The sequence below is a fragment of the Mus caroli genome, chromosome 1, assembly GCF_900094665.2.
Source record: "Mus caroli chromosome 1, CAROLI_EIJ_v1.1, whole genome shotgun sequence".
NCBI lineage: Eukaryota > Metazoa > Chordata > Mammalia > Rodentia > Muridae > Mus > Mus caroli.
The window spans coordinates 72,935,264-72,949,687 of record NC_034570.1 but is presented as its reverse complement, the minus strand read 5'-3'; the positions used below and the strand labels follow the sequence as shown (position 1 = coordinate 72,949,687).

Sequence of the window (14,424 nt, the reverse complement as noted above, 5' to 3'; positions counted from 1 at the left end):
TCCTTCCTTCCTTCCTTCCTTCCTTCCTTCCTTCCTTCCTTCCTTCCTTCCTTCCTTTCTTTCTTTCTTTTGGGGAAGGGGTTCGAGACAGGGTTTCTCTGGGTATCCCTGGCTGTCCTGGAACTCACTCTGTAGACCAGGCTGGTCCTGAACTCAGAAATCTGTCTGTCTCCGCCTCCCGAGTGCTGGGATTAAAGGTGTGCACCACCACTGCCCAGCATTGATTGTGTCTTACTTGCTTTTTTTTTTTTGAATAGTGTGTGTGTGTGTGTGTGTGTGTGTGTGTATGTGCATGTGTGGAGGGGGTTAGTTTCCAAGATAGAGTCTCTCTGTATAGCCTTGGCAGTCCTGAAAATCGTTTTCTAGATTAGATTGGCCTTGAATTCAGAGATCCTCCTGCCTCTTGTGGGATTAAAGGCATGTGCTAACACACCCAGCTTTTCTTCTTTTTTTTCAACAGGCTTCACAATAGCAAGTATTAGGTGGGCTTCTAAATGAATTTTCTCCCTCTTCTTTCCCATGTAAATGATGCTATAACATGTTGCTTGGGAGATTTCAGTTATTGTCAATATTCAGGAATAATAAGAAAGTAGCACCTTGTGTTCCCGTCTCAGTAAGTTTTTTTTTTCTTTCAAAGCAGTGCATATATAATAGAATGTTTTAAAACATGGGATTGTTTAACTTCATGAGTTCTTTTAGTCTAATGAATTCTGACATTTCTGGTGCTCTCCTTTGAAATGAACTGCAGATGGGGCTTTTTGCAAAGGGCCTGAAGGTGTTTCTTGAAGTCTGAGCTTTTGTGTGCGCTTCTCTCTCTTCCTCATTTCTGGACTCTGGTTTGACCTGTTTCTGTGGTTTAAACCAACTGCAGTCATGCGACTTGAGGCTGAATTTTGATCTCTCTGTGCTTAACTGAAATTCAACGAGATATTTCAGACCACATCATTTCTTAAAAGAATTTGAAGACATCTCCACCAGTATCTAGTTTGAGAGAGAATACGAAGGTTCAGAATCTCTGGCATTGATTCTCCACCCAATTCTGGTACACCTCTAGAAGCTCTACCTTCGTTATGAATCAAAATTTTAATTCACTAAAACATCCGATGAATTTTTCATTAAGCTAAGAGCACTTCAGGGCTCTATGCCCGATAGGTGTTCAATTCTTATTAATTAACAGTGATGGCCAAAGACTTCTGGGACTGATCCTCATTGATACCAATCCAGAAATAAGATATTTCTCTTTGGATTTATTTTCCTCCCATGCTAATACCAAAGATTTCTTTGAATTCTGCCCTTATATTATGCAAGGGGAAAGTTATACCTTGAAAAGTACTGTATTTTGAAGAAAGATAGATCAAAAATCTGTTTCCTAATTTGAGTGATGTATTTTATAGTGCCTTTCAATTCTAAGGAGATTACCAAGGATTGAGCAGTTAATCTCTCAATCTTCAGTAAGGAGCATCAACCCCAATTTACAGATGCTAAGAAGAAATGCCTCAGGGTCTCGCAGTAGATAAAGGGATTTAGATATTTGCCGTACTCACATTCTGCACTGCAGCATGAATTTTGATTGATGTATTTTGAGTGGGTAGATGCTTCTGTCCCAGGAAGCTTTTGAATCTGACCTAGGAAAATTTTCTGTTGTGAGAGGAGGGACATTAAGTGTCTTGACCCCGGTGTCTGCTCACTTAGTAACCAGGCCCAAGATTTCAGACCTTCATGAATCTCCATCTTACTGATGAGGATATGACACGAAACATGCTGATAAACACATAGGCACTACTTGGGCTACTGTGAGAGTAAGGACAGTGGCTAGGAGCAGTGTATCAACTATTGATTGTTCGTCCTATGTTGCATCGTAATTGGTTTTCATGTCTAACTCTGTTGTATTTCTTACTATCTGAAACATTTCCTTTGTGTAACTTGAAACTTCATGTATTTACTTTAAGAGGAGTTCAAGGGCAGGTGCTTCTTAGACTTTACTTGAAAGGACTTAGTTGATGAACTGTCAGAAACAGTACCACAGTAGTAAATATTCTGCTATAAGAGAAGGGCTTTAAGCCATACCATAGTAAAACAAAACAAACAAACAAATTCAGGAAGTATAAAATAAAATGAAATACTCTCTCTCTCTCTCTCTCTCTCTCTTTGCCATTTGTAAGTTGTATGCTAGAATCGACATACATGGGGGTAAATGGCAAAGAAAGGTTTCTTGGTTATTACATAGACTGTGAAGGAAGATGAAATGTCTATCACTTGATGGGTGCGCGCACGCACGCACGCACGCGCACACGCGCGCACACACACACACACACACACATTAAACATTCATATACAGTTCTGCATATACTTGTACACAGGACCTGAAGGTAGAATTTGAAGTATTTCTGTAATAGTTGAAAGAACGTGAACTTTGCCCCAGTTCAGCAGGTTGTCACCTCTACTCATGCTTAGCTGGAGCTGGGCTGCAGAGCAGCACTTTATATAGAGTTGCTATATACGCAGTACTTGCTCCCTCAGAACATTTGCTATAAAGGTGTGTGAGTTGTGTGTGTCAAACTCTGCATACCTCCTTACCTTATTCCCGGCAATTAGACGTGATGACTTGATTGTCGCATGCCTGTTGAAGAAGCCTTTAGGTCTGGGGACAGGTGGCTCGAGGGAGGTTCCTAGTGGATTTGTAGGGTTGTTTGTCAGATTACCTGGCAGGGCTCTGTTGACGGCTCATCTTAACAAGACTCCTGTCTGCTTGGCTTTCTAGTCCGTGCCTGCCTCGAATGCTGAGCTTTCTCTGCCGCTGCTACTCTAACCCCCGCATTCTGCCTTGCCTGGCCTCTGGTAACTGATTTCTTCTGGTACTTTCTTGTACATGGATGTCTAATTTACTGTAATTTCTTTCTGTTCATATTGTTCAAAAATGTTTTTTTTTTTAAGATTTATTTATTTAATGTATATGAGTACACTGTGTCTATCTTCGGACACACCAGAAGAGGCCACCAGATCCTATTACAGATGGGAATTAAACTCAGGACCTCGGGAAGGGCTGACAGTTATCTTAACTGCTGAGCCATCTCTCCAGCCCCTCAAAATTATTTTAAAAATGCATTTATATACCCTTCTAAACATATAATCTTTTAAACTTAAACAAATTGATTGCAGTATGCATATTTTTCTATAACTTTATTATTCTCCTTATAAGCCTGCTAGAGATTTTTCTACATCTTTCCATGTAAAACTGCCCTATTTGTTTGTTTGTTTTTTGTTTTTTTGGAGACAGGGTTTCTCTGTGTAGCCCTGGCTGTCCTGGAACTCACTCTGTAGACCAGACTGGCCTCAAATTCAGAAAATTTGCCTGCCTTTGTCTCCCAAATGCTGGGATTAGAGGTGTGCGCCACCACTGCCCGGCTTACCCTGCTCTTTTCAAACTGTACATAGATACATACAATACCTATGCCATTATAGAGATGTACATGCATGACTTGAACAGTTCTTTATGAACAAACTTTAGATTGTTCTCAATTATTCTTATAAATGAGTCCCCCATAATCAGTGTTCCTTATGTGTGTTGTTGGATATTGATTTTAATATATCATGCAGCTAAGCCTCTTATGGAACTGTTGGGTCCAAGAATTAAAAAAAATATTCTTAGGTAATTATTATTATTATTACTTATTATTATTACCTATGTGTATGAATATGTCCCTGGTGTGTGTGTGTGTCTGCCTCTGTGTGTGTGTCTGCCTCTGTGTGTGTGTCTGTGATTTATATGTATGTATACCAGTGCATGAAAGATCTATTGCACATGTGGAAGTCAGAGGACAACTTTGGAGTGTATCCAGAAGCAGAATGACAGAAATGCCAAAAAGCAAGGTTTTCCCACAACTATGGACTGTGGTAGATTAGGTCTTTGTTTTCATTTTGGCAAGTGTTCCTGTCTACATGCTGGCTTTTATGGCCTGAATGGTACTTCTATCTTGTAATGTCAGTTATGCAAATGCCTGGGGCCCCGTTACAGTCAGAGTCAGGCTTCTGTGGCACGTGCCTTTACCAGCTCACCACTTCTACCAGATGCAGGTGCAAGCATTTTTGCATTCAAAATTAACAGACTCTACAATTTGACCAGTCAACCAAAAATGGCATACAAGATTTGTCAATTCCACTGACAGGGAGTGTTTGTACTTATTCATACCATGACTAGCAATGGATATTGTCACTGAGTTTCCTGTGACAATGGGTTCAGTTTGCCTTTCTCTTGACTTCTTGGAGTTACTGGTATTATTAGACATGTATTACCCTCCCCCATCTTGCTTTGTCTGTGAATTGTTTATTATTTTGCTGTTGTTTTGTTTGTTTGTCTGTTTTGGTTTTTTGAACTCTTGAATATGGATGTAGAATAGGCTGGCCTTGAACTCACAGAGATCCACTTGCCTCTGCCTTCTGCGTACTGGGGTTAAAGATGTGTGCCATCACTCTTGGTTTTCTAGTTTGTTTTTCATTTTGTTTATCTTAGGTAGGGATTTTCAAAAATTCCTTCTGCATTGAGAGATTTATATGATTTTGTCAGTAGGCGAATAAAAGAAAGGGATTTAAAGGAATAACTCAATTCTTGCTGGCATGTGCCAGGGTAAGGGCATGATCAAACATGGTGGCTGGTAGCTTGTGTGACTGTGGCAGGTGATAAAGTCAGGCAGAGGAAAGCAGAGAGGTGGGGCTGGCAATGTGGAATCCTCTATGCACATGGGAGAATTAAAATCTATCTTGAATCCTTGACCTCATCAAACACAGGGTAGTGCTGGAGGAGTAAAACAGAACCATCTAGAAGGTCTGAGAAGAAGTCTTCAGTGTCAGAGGAGGAATGTTCAGTGACACAGCTAAGCTTAGGTGAGCAAGGAAGAAGAAATCTTGTCATCAAGAAACAGATTGGCAGGGGCTAGAAAGATGGCTCAGGTGTTAAGCACACTGACTGCTCTTCCAGAGGTCCTGAGTTCAGTTCCCAGTAGTCACATGGTGGCTCACAACCATCTACCATGGGATCCGATTTCTTCTTCTGGTGTGTCTGAAGACAGCTAGTGTTATATAGTAAATAAATCTTAAAAAAAAAAAAAAGAAAGAAAGAAAGAAAAGAAAAGAAAAAAAGAAACATTGACAAGGGTATCAGATGCTTCTGAGGTGAGCTCAAAGGAGGATGGGGAACTGTCAGCTAGATGGTTTAAAGAAAGCAGCTTCAGTTGGGCAGATAGGATGTGGGTGCACAAGAGTCAGTTTCCAGTGACTTGTGGAGTAAGCAGTGTGGAGGACAGCAAGAACATCATAGAAGCATTCTCGGGTTGAAGCGTCCAGATTACGAGGATGGCTTTACTTACATATTGAGACCTGTCAGTCTCTCTGTTGGTCTTTGACCCCAGTTAATGTGCAGTTTTGATAACTTGAAGCTTCAGTGTCCTATGGGAATCTGCTAGCAGTACAGGTTTGTAGACCTGATCCAGACCCACTCACCCCTTAGAGCAGGGCTTACGGGAAGTTTTTAGGAGTCTTAACAGGTGAGTTTGATACATTCAAAAACTGGCAGTTCACTAACCTGACAGCTAAGATCGTGAGACCTGAGTGCAGGAGAATTGAGGTTCTGGACTTACACTTAAAGAGCATCAGGGAACCAGTTCTGCTTGTGTGTGTTGAGCACAGCACCTAGAGGTCTCCCTCCCCTACGGAGCCTCTTATTTTCCGTTACAACACAAAACATTGCATTAGTTACATTTCCATTGCTGCTGAAATACTGTGACCAAAAGCAACTTATTGAGAGCAGTTTCTTTTGATTTCTAGTTCCAGAGGCATTCATAAAGGCAGGGGAGACATGCTAGCGTGGCAGGAGCAAGAAACTGAGGGATCACATCTCTATCTCACAAGGGAAGCAGAGATCTGGAGAGTGTGACCTGGGAGAGGGATGAGGCTATAAACCCCAATGCCTGCTGCTGCTGACCTGCTTCCTTTAGCAAGGCTGTAACCTCAAATGCTCCAAAACCACCCCAAGCGCCACCTGCTGGTGACCAAGTGTTCAAATACTTGAGACTATGGGGGACATTTCTCTTTCAAACCACTGCAAACCTTATTATCTAAAGGCATGAGCTACTTTAATAGGATTTGGATTTTACCTTTCCTAAGGTCTAGAATTCTCTGCTCCCATCTTTATGTCCTTGAAATGTTATGTGGTATTTTGTGTTTGGATATCACCTGAGTTGAATGGCAATATTGGAAAAGCTGGAGATGTTGGCAGATGCCTCTCCTGATTCTACTGCAAATTTATCAAAGCTTTTTTTTTTTTTTTTTTTTTAATCAGGTCTGTGAGCTGGATATTATCTTTAATTTTGAAAAGGCATATTTTATCCTTGATGAGTTTATAATAGGTGGAGAAATTCAGGAAACATCCAAGAAAACAGCAGTCAAAGCCATTGAAGACTCTGATATGTTACAAGAGGTCAGTATGGTTTTCTATGCCTGGGGTAATTCCAGCACTAATTATAATATAGTTAACACTGAGGACTGCACCCACATTTTGTTCTGAGTATAGCTTCCACTTTAAACAGTTTGCATGTATTAGCTTACTTAATTTTTTCAGCAATTCTAACTAGGTGTTAGCCTGTTTTTTAGTGAGTGAATAGAGACTTGCTGTGAAATGTTCTGCTCATTTTCGTAGTTAATAAATATGAAACAGAGCTTTGGACCCTCACAGTTTGGTCCTGAATCTTTGCTTGTCCTGTTTGGCTGAACTTCAGGGTCTGAAAATATTTTACCCTCTGAAGTGTATGAACTGCTTGGTGCTATTCTTTGCAAATGTAATTTTATGAGATGTATAAAAAGGCTTTCATTAAAATGTCTGCTCTGTTCTGGGAAGGAAGAACAGCAGCACGTAGTTATTTCATTTGCTGGATATATTAGAGATGGCATTTGTCATTTTAATTGAAATTTCCCACCTCTCTTGGGAAGGCCTTAGGTCTGTGCGCTCTTGTTTGCATGAATAGATCAGGAGCACGGGTAGCTGGATTGCAGAGGTATAAATGGGCCCTGAAGCCTGGGCTTGGTACTCCTCTGATCCTGTAGTTGCTCAAAAATATTCTGGCACTTTTCTTTCTAGAAGCATCCCAGATTTGAATGAGACCTAATAGGGGAACGTAATCTGCATTAGCTCCTACAAGGACAGTCAAAAAGAGCACTGTGTTCTGTCAACCCTTGCCTTCTAAAAGATATCAAACTCACCTGTTAATTTAGTTTAGACTAAATGACTTAGTCCTAAACCAAGCATGTTTCTGGGTGCCTAAATTCTGTCCTACCTCTCCAACAATATCAGTGGGAAAAGGGACATTTCTTTTTCCCTGTCTGTTCCATTCAACTGGTTGTTTGTTTGTTTGTTTGTTTGTTTACTTTTTCAAGACAAAGTCTTATTATGTAACCCAGGCTGGGTTTGAACTCACAATCCTCCTGCCTCTCCCTCCCAATTTGCTGGGATGACAGTCATGTACCACCCCTGGCCTCAGTGGGTTTTTCCATCTTCCTGTTTTCATAACAGGTCAAGAGTCAAGAGGATTTCAAGAATTATAAAGTACCCTTTTAAAATTGGTGCTAAAGCCACTCTTCCTGCTATTTGGAAATAAGAGACTGGTTAAGTTAATAAGACATTAGGCATGATTTCCCAGCAACTGTCTTGGCAGTACTGTGAGCTGATTACTTACTTCTGCCCATGGAGGGACTCCATCCTCAGGTGAGTGCAAATGAAGGAAGCTAAGGGCGGGCTCCCATAAGCAGCTCTGTGTTTGTCAGGCCAATGCATTTATCGCCAGATGTGTTGTCCCCTCAAAGAAATGCACTGAACATCTCTGAGTCTTACTTGGCTTTTTCAAATGCCACAAGAAGGGGGATTTTATGAGGTACTGAAGATGGTTTGGAAATTCCACTAAGAGTATTTATTAAAATTTGCTGGGGTGGAGAAGCAGGGAATAGCAAGTGGGGGTTGTTCCTGAGACTCTCCTCTTGGTCTTTAAGATGGAAGCTCCTTATAGAAGAGGCAGATTTTCCACAGGGTCTTTGGCACTTCAGTAATTAAAGTTTCATGAATTGAGACCAAGGCACACCTAGGCTATTTCCAAGTCCCCTAACTGCAGGAAACAGGTTTTCATGAGCTTTCAGTGAATCTGTGTTTCTAGATCCATTTAAATCTTGGGACCAGGCATTTTAGGAAGTGAGCCCTTTTACAGTAAGGCACTAATTGGTTCGTTCCTGTCCCTGGTGATTGAATGGACAGTGTGAAAGGTTTCCTGTGAAAAGTTTCCTCAGAGACCCTGGGTTAAACATTGTGCCCCAGTGAGCAGGCAAAGTTCTGGCTCTCCTTAAATGTCACTTGTTAAATAAACAGAGCCAGCCAAATGAGAGTGTCACTAGTGTCCTCATGAGCTCTGGGACCCCTCCAGTGATATCAAGGAACATTGGGGATGGGGGGGGGGGAGTTGAGAAGTTGACGTTGCATTCCTGTTCTGCTTTAGGAAGTATGAAATGTATAGGGGGAAATGTTAAGATTGTTTAAAAGAGAAAGACTGCCCCATTATTTCTTGACCTTCAAGAACAAATATGTTCTAATAAGCACTAGATGTTACTAGAGGCTGAGAAAGGCCATTGTAACATTGTTTTCCCTTTAGAACAGTGGCTCTCAAACTTCCTAATGCTGTGTGACCTTTAAATACAGTTCCTCATGTTATGGTGACCCCCACCCTCCCCCCAGCCATAAAATAAATTATTTTGTTACTACTTCATAACTATAATTTTGTTACCGTTATGAATCATAATTTAAATATCTGATATGCAGGATATCTGATATGTGACCTCTAAAGGGGTTGTGACCCACAGTTGAGAAACACTACTTTAGAACAACCAAAAACCCTAAAGTAGCTCTTAGAACTCCCCCTCCCCCCCATCTCCCCAATTACACTTAGTAAAGGTTTCTTAGGGCAGGGGAGGAAAACCAAAGTTATTTTCACATATTTACTAAGAAGACCCAATAGTCTCAAAGCTTAATCTGAGTGTCTTCAGGTTAGATGTTGACAATCTAGAAAGTCTAATTGCTTGAGGGTGATTTCTATGGGAGGGGATAGCTTCAATGTGAGCGGTTTCATAAAGTTAGAAGCAAAGGCCGAAGAGTAGACGTTGTAATTCTCAAGGTTACCAGGTGGGGGCAGCCATTAGGGGATAATCTTTACAGACAATAACCTGTCCAGAGGGGAGGGTCGAGCCGGGCAGTGGTGGTGCACACCTTTAATCCCTGCACTTGAGAGGCAGAAGCAGGCGGATTTCTGAGTTCGAGGCCAGCCTGGTCTACATAGTGAGTTTCAGGATAGCCAGAGCTACACAGAGAAACCCTGTCTCAAAAAAACAAAAACAAAAACAAACAAACAAAAAAATTAGGGAAAGGTCGAATGAAGTTCAAGCAGTAGGCCATCACATACACACAAGTGGATTCATGAGGTACTGCTTGGCGAGCCCCAACACTTCAGCCTTCAAAGCATAAACCAAAACTACAGCGAGTGACTGTTTATGAGGTGCAAATGTGTACCGCCATGATGTGGGTCCCAAGATCTGACTCTAGGCGGATTCTCATGAAGGCATGGGAGGACAAAGATTTGACACTGTTCCAGTTTTAAGTCAGTTCCAAGCCTTTTTAGTGGCAAATTCAAGAAAACAACAAACCCTTACATTGCTTCCTTGTGCTCGCAGAGTGATAGCAGGACTCAGACAGGGCAGGTAGGGCGGGCAGGGTTCAGGCCGTGAGTCCAGTGGAACCCTCGAGTCTGTGAGGTATCCACTTCATGTCCTTTGTCCACCTCATCAAAGTACAAATAGCCTGAAAGGGCCAGCCAGGCAATGTGTTCATTTAGTCAATTCCTTTTAGTCAAATTTGCAAAAGTGAGGCATTTTAACTGCAAAGACTATATAGCTACAGCACATATAAGATTAGAGTATCAAACAAATAGTGCATGCTAGTCTTGTAGATTTTGTCATCTTTTAACGTTGATAATGTGCTGTCATCTCTTACTCAAAATGAATTTTAGACTTGATTTGTTTTGGATCTTTCTAAATGGGGATGCATTTAATAAGCCCTACAAACCCCACCTAGGCTGTGGGCCAGTTTTGACACCCCAGTCAAGTTAGAAGAAAAGGATGGAATATTCAAGAGGAGATCCTGAGTAGATGCCTGAGGTCTGGGCTTTTCTTGGCCAGTGCTCAGTTAGGAGGCTGACAAGCTTTGCAGGAAATGTGGCTGACTATGTGTAAATAATTTCAGCAGTGCTACACTGGAATCCTAAGGAGACCCAGGAAGCAGTTAAAAACCCAGATTTCTGATTTGGGCATCCTCTAGATGAGTGGTTACCAAACTTTCTAATGCTGTGGCTCTTTATCACAGTCCCTAATGTTGTGGTGACCTCTCAACCATCAAATTATTATTCACTATTATAATTTTACTACTGTTATGAATAATATGGATATATGATAGGCAGGATATCTGCTGTGTGATCCTTGTGAGGGTCATGGCCCACAGGTTTTGCTGCTCTAGACAATCTTGTTGGCCACTAGCCTTGATCTCTTTGGCCTACGCTGTCACTCTCTTCTGGGATGTTCAAAGGTGGCACACGTGTTGGGGTGGATAGTTAAGCATTGATTGCTAAGCAAGTTGACAGTGACTCATAGTGACTTAAGGTATTGTCTAAGGGTAATTTGCTGTTCCCTTCTTCCCCTCATTGATATAACCTGGACCATGGTTTTTCACACATGTGCATCTAGTTCAGTAAGACAGAGTTTGCAGTGCCACTGTGGAATTCTACTTGTAACCAGGAGGTACAAACACTTAAAAGATGAAGACAGAAAAAGTAAAACGCTGGGGCTTATTAGCAAATTTAGTAACTGAAAGAGCGTCTGGATGCTTTGGAGAAACTCTCTTCCAAAAAGCATGGCAGAAATCCTCCAGACTCATGACATGTTTATCCCCTCTGATTGGGCAATAGGTTTAATGAAGAGGTTCTGCACAGTATAGAAAACAATGTATATGCTACATTGTCTACTTGGGGCTTCTATAGTGTGTGCACGCACACACACCCCTACATGCGGTCCTCACAACCATTTTAGACACATGAACTTTAAATCCGTAGTGGTGTCTCCCCACTCCAACATCTCTCTTCTCAAACATTCACTTCCTGATCAAACTTAGCCCTTTCTCAATTAAAAGTGATACATTTACAACCATGTATACATGTAGACAGATGATATTCAAACTTGTAGTCGCCTTCAGCAGAGTGCAAACGTTTATGTCTCTGTATGTTTTTGAATTTTTTTCAATCTTGCAAAATGAAACAAAAAGAATGAAAAGCAAACCATGGTCTGCTAACACCTATGGCTTGAAGGGAATATTGCTCTTAGTCACTGTTCTCTTTCAGACCATGGAAGAATACATGAACAAGCCCACGTTTTAAGTGAACAGTCTACTTGAAGATTCTGAGCGCTCCATGCTGTGAACCTGCAAACAAGCAACTCCTTGCATCCAGTCTCCACACGGCCTCTGGCACCACGCCAAAAAACTACTTAAAGGGATTCTGTGTTAGCTAGCAAAACTTAAAGTTGTTAGCATATGTCCTTATGGTTGCTACATGTCTGTATTATACTGTGTATCAATACTTGCTGGGGCTCTAGGTGTTTCACATAATTGCTGCAGATTGAATAGCTCCTTGCTGTGTTTTAAGCCCTTGTGGTATTTTTAAGGTACTTTCAAATATTGGTTGCAATATNATCATTTTTGTTGCCATTTGATCTTCTACCTGTAGACTGACAACTGCTTTGTAATAACACACAATTTTGAATGTAAAGTATATTTTATATAATGAATGCCTTTCCTAAATGTTTAAAAATGTACATAAATTAAGTTTATGTTAATAGCTCAGATTTCATACANGATGCTTAGATATTTTTAACATGTTCAATGCTACTATAATTTCAGGTCAGATACAATGTATATGACTTTAATGTCTTGAATTCAACTTATTTTTTTTTTAAGAATTGGGGTAAAACTTCATAAGAGATTTTGATGTCTTAGAAGGTGCTAGATCAAGTTTTTTACTTTCAATTAAATATAAGGGACATTTCAGTAAGGTTGTGGTTTCTACAAACTATATATTTATTAAGGTTTCCAGAGATCTGGCGANGAAATGTTACAGCATCTCCTGCTTTTACCATAATCCTGAGAGGAAGNGCTATGGCAACATTTATATAGTAATAATTGTGATCTCTACTACTATTTTGTATCTCATGTTCCAATTACTCCTTGTGATAGTTTAGATATTTTNTTGTCAGATATCTCATTCCTGTGAGCCTTTAAAAAATATTTTAATGTAAGATGAATCTTTAAGGCTTCCTTAGGTTGTGTGTATTTCATTATACTCTTCATGGGAGGTGACTCTCTCTCTCTCTCTCTCTCTCTCTCTCTTCTCCTCTTTCCCAGAAAAATATTTTTGCTGACTAATCACTGTGACCATGTCACCTTCATGCTTCCAAAACAGAAGTTCTGCATAGCTGGGTACTGAGTCTGCTCAGACATGAAGTAGGAAGCTGCCTGTATTGTAGCATTTCTTTGAGGTGTCTCTGGCTGCAGTTTTGTATATGTGTTCTCCATGTAAGTGGTGAGGTTTGGTGGCCGTTGTACCTGAGTGCTAGGANTCCTGTGGTTAAGACAATAGGGAGATCTCATACAGTGGACCCTTAGAGAATGTGGTTGTCATCTTTGGTTCATCTCATCAGACATACTTAAGGGAAGATGGCAAGACGAGAGCACAAGAACAGACAGACAGATGGACCCATTCCGTAGTATAACCATTTNTTTAAAAGCAATAATTCAGATTGCATANGAGCTAATAACTGGGCGTTTAATAGCTGATTTATCTTCAAATTAATATAATTTTGGTGGTTTGTTCTTTCTGAACATCTTTGTTTCAGCAGTCTTCAGTTTTGTACATTAACTTTTTTAAAAAGTTTGGTAAAAGTCTTTGNTTTTCAAACATCTTTGTAAAACTGAACTTTCTGTAACTTCAGAGGTTTTCCAGCTCCTTCCCGTTGTCTTCGAAGGAAAGTGTCTTTTGAGCTTCATTAAATGTGCTGCTTATATTCTGGATAATTCCATATTTGATCTTGTCTAGGTTGCACAAGAATTCTTCCTGTCAATGTACTCATAGAAAGTGATCATACTTGTGTGAGTAANTTCAGGGGATTTGGGGAACAGCTTACATGGGTTTTAGTGGAAAACCATTATGCATGTTTTCTCTATTATTATAAGATTCTAAGAAAAATTACCAAGTGAAAGGAAAAAAAACAATAGTGAATTTGTATAAAACACCCAAATAAAAGGTTAAACATATGTTAATTTGAACTTGGTGTGCCTTCATGACTGTTTGATTCTTGCAATTCCAACCTTGGTTTATGGTAAAATCCCTTCAGAATTTCTTGCTACTTACCAATAAGGAGAGACTCTCAAGGTGGCAGGCAGTGCCTAGGAGAATAATATAATATCCTTTTCTTTCCTCCTCCTGATGTTCCACTGGTCCCTCACAGTGTGGGAAACAGGATTTCCTTACCAGAGGTTGAGAAAGCAAGCAGCCTTTCATTACTTTCATTAACAAATGTAAAGACTTTTTTTTTTTAATAATAAAGCGAGTGAATCTCATCTTGAAGTCTCTTAAAATAATAGTAAAGCTTTCAACAGATAGACCATGCTTTGAAACCTAAAAATTCTTCCAAGATGCTTATTATCAAACCAATAAAACATCATTAATGAGTGGCATTCAATTTCACCTCGCCAAGTCTTCTTCAATAAACACACTGATAAATGCTGGTGTATCTCACTACATGGTTCCTGCAGATTTTGATACAATACATTCAGATGTTCTGGGATATGTAAAGGGAGCCAGTGCGTGTAAATGGATGGCCATTACCTGGTTTCAACCCTGATTTGACTTATTACAAAGCTAGTAAAGCTGGGTAAAACTGTGCATAGACAGTGTGCCTTGAGACTGGATATATCAACAATGCTTTGTCATAGTTAAAACCAGAAGCATCGAATAACATGTAGGGCTTTATTGAAGTGGCCTCTTTCTCCTCTCCCCCATGCACTCTCTCCTCCTTCCTCTCCATTCTCCTCTCTCTTCTCACACTTTCTTTCCTCCTCTTCCTTCTCCTTCTTCTTCCCTGCCCTCCCCACTTTAATGCCTTCTTCTGTCTCCTTCTTTCCCTCCCTTTTCCTCTCTCTCTCTTCTCCCCACCTCTCTGACTTATTGCTGTGATAATCCACCATAACCAAAAGCACTTTGGGGAAGAAAGGGTTTATTTCAGCTTATGATTTATAGC

At 40.4% G+C, this 14,424-nt stretch overlaps 1 protein-coding gene across 2 annotated transcripts in view; it reads left to right on the top strand.

Annotated features, from left to right (window-relative positions):
• Ap1s3 (adaptor related protein complex 1 subunit sigma 3) overlaps positions 1-13,409 on the top strand; it is a 63,013-nt gene extending 49,604 nt beyond the window's left edge. Inside the window, exons 4-6 of one of the 2 annotated variants that reach the window (XM_029472947.1) lie at positions 6,335-6,472; positions 7,562-7,753; positions 11,472-13,409. In XM_029472947.1, coding sequence (XP_029328807.1) covers positions 6,335-6,472; positions 7,562-7,606 — 183 coding nt within the window. In that variant the 3' untranslated portion in view covers positions 7,607-7,753; positions 11,472-13,409. The remainder of the gene's footprint in view (positions 1-6,334; positions 6,473-7,561; positions 7,754-11,471) is intronic. The other variant, XM_021174604.1, reaches the window with a different exon arrangement.
• Positions 13,410-14,424: the final 1,015 nt, after the last annotated feature.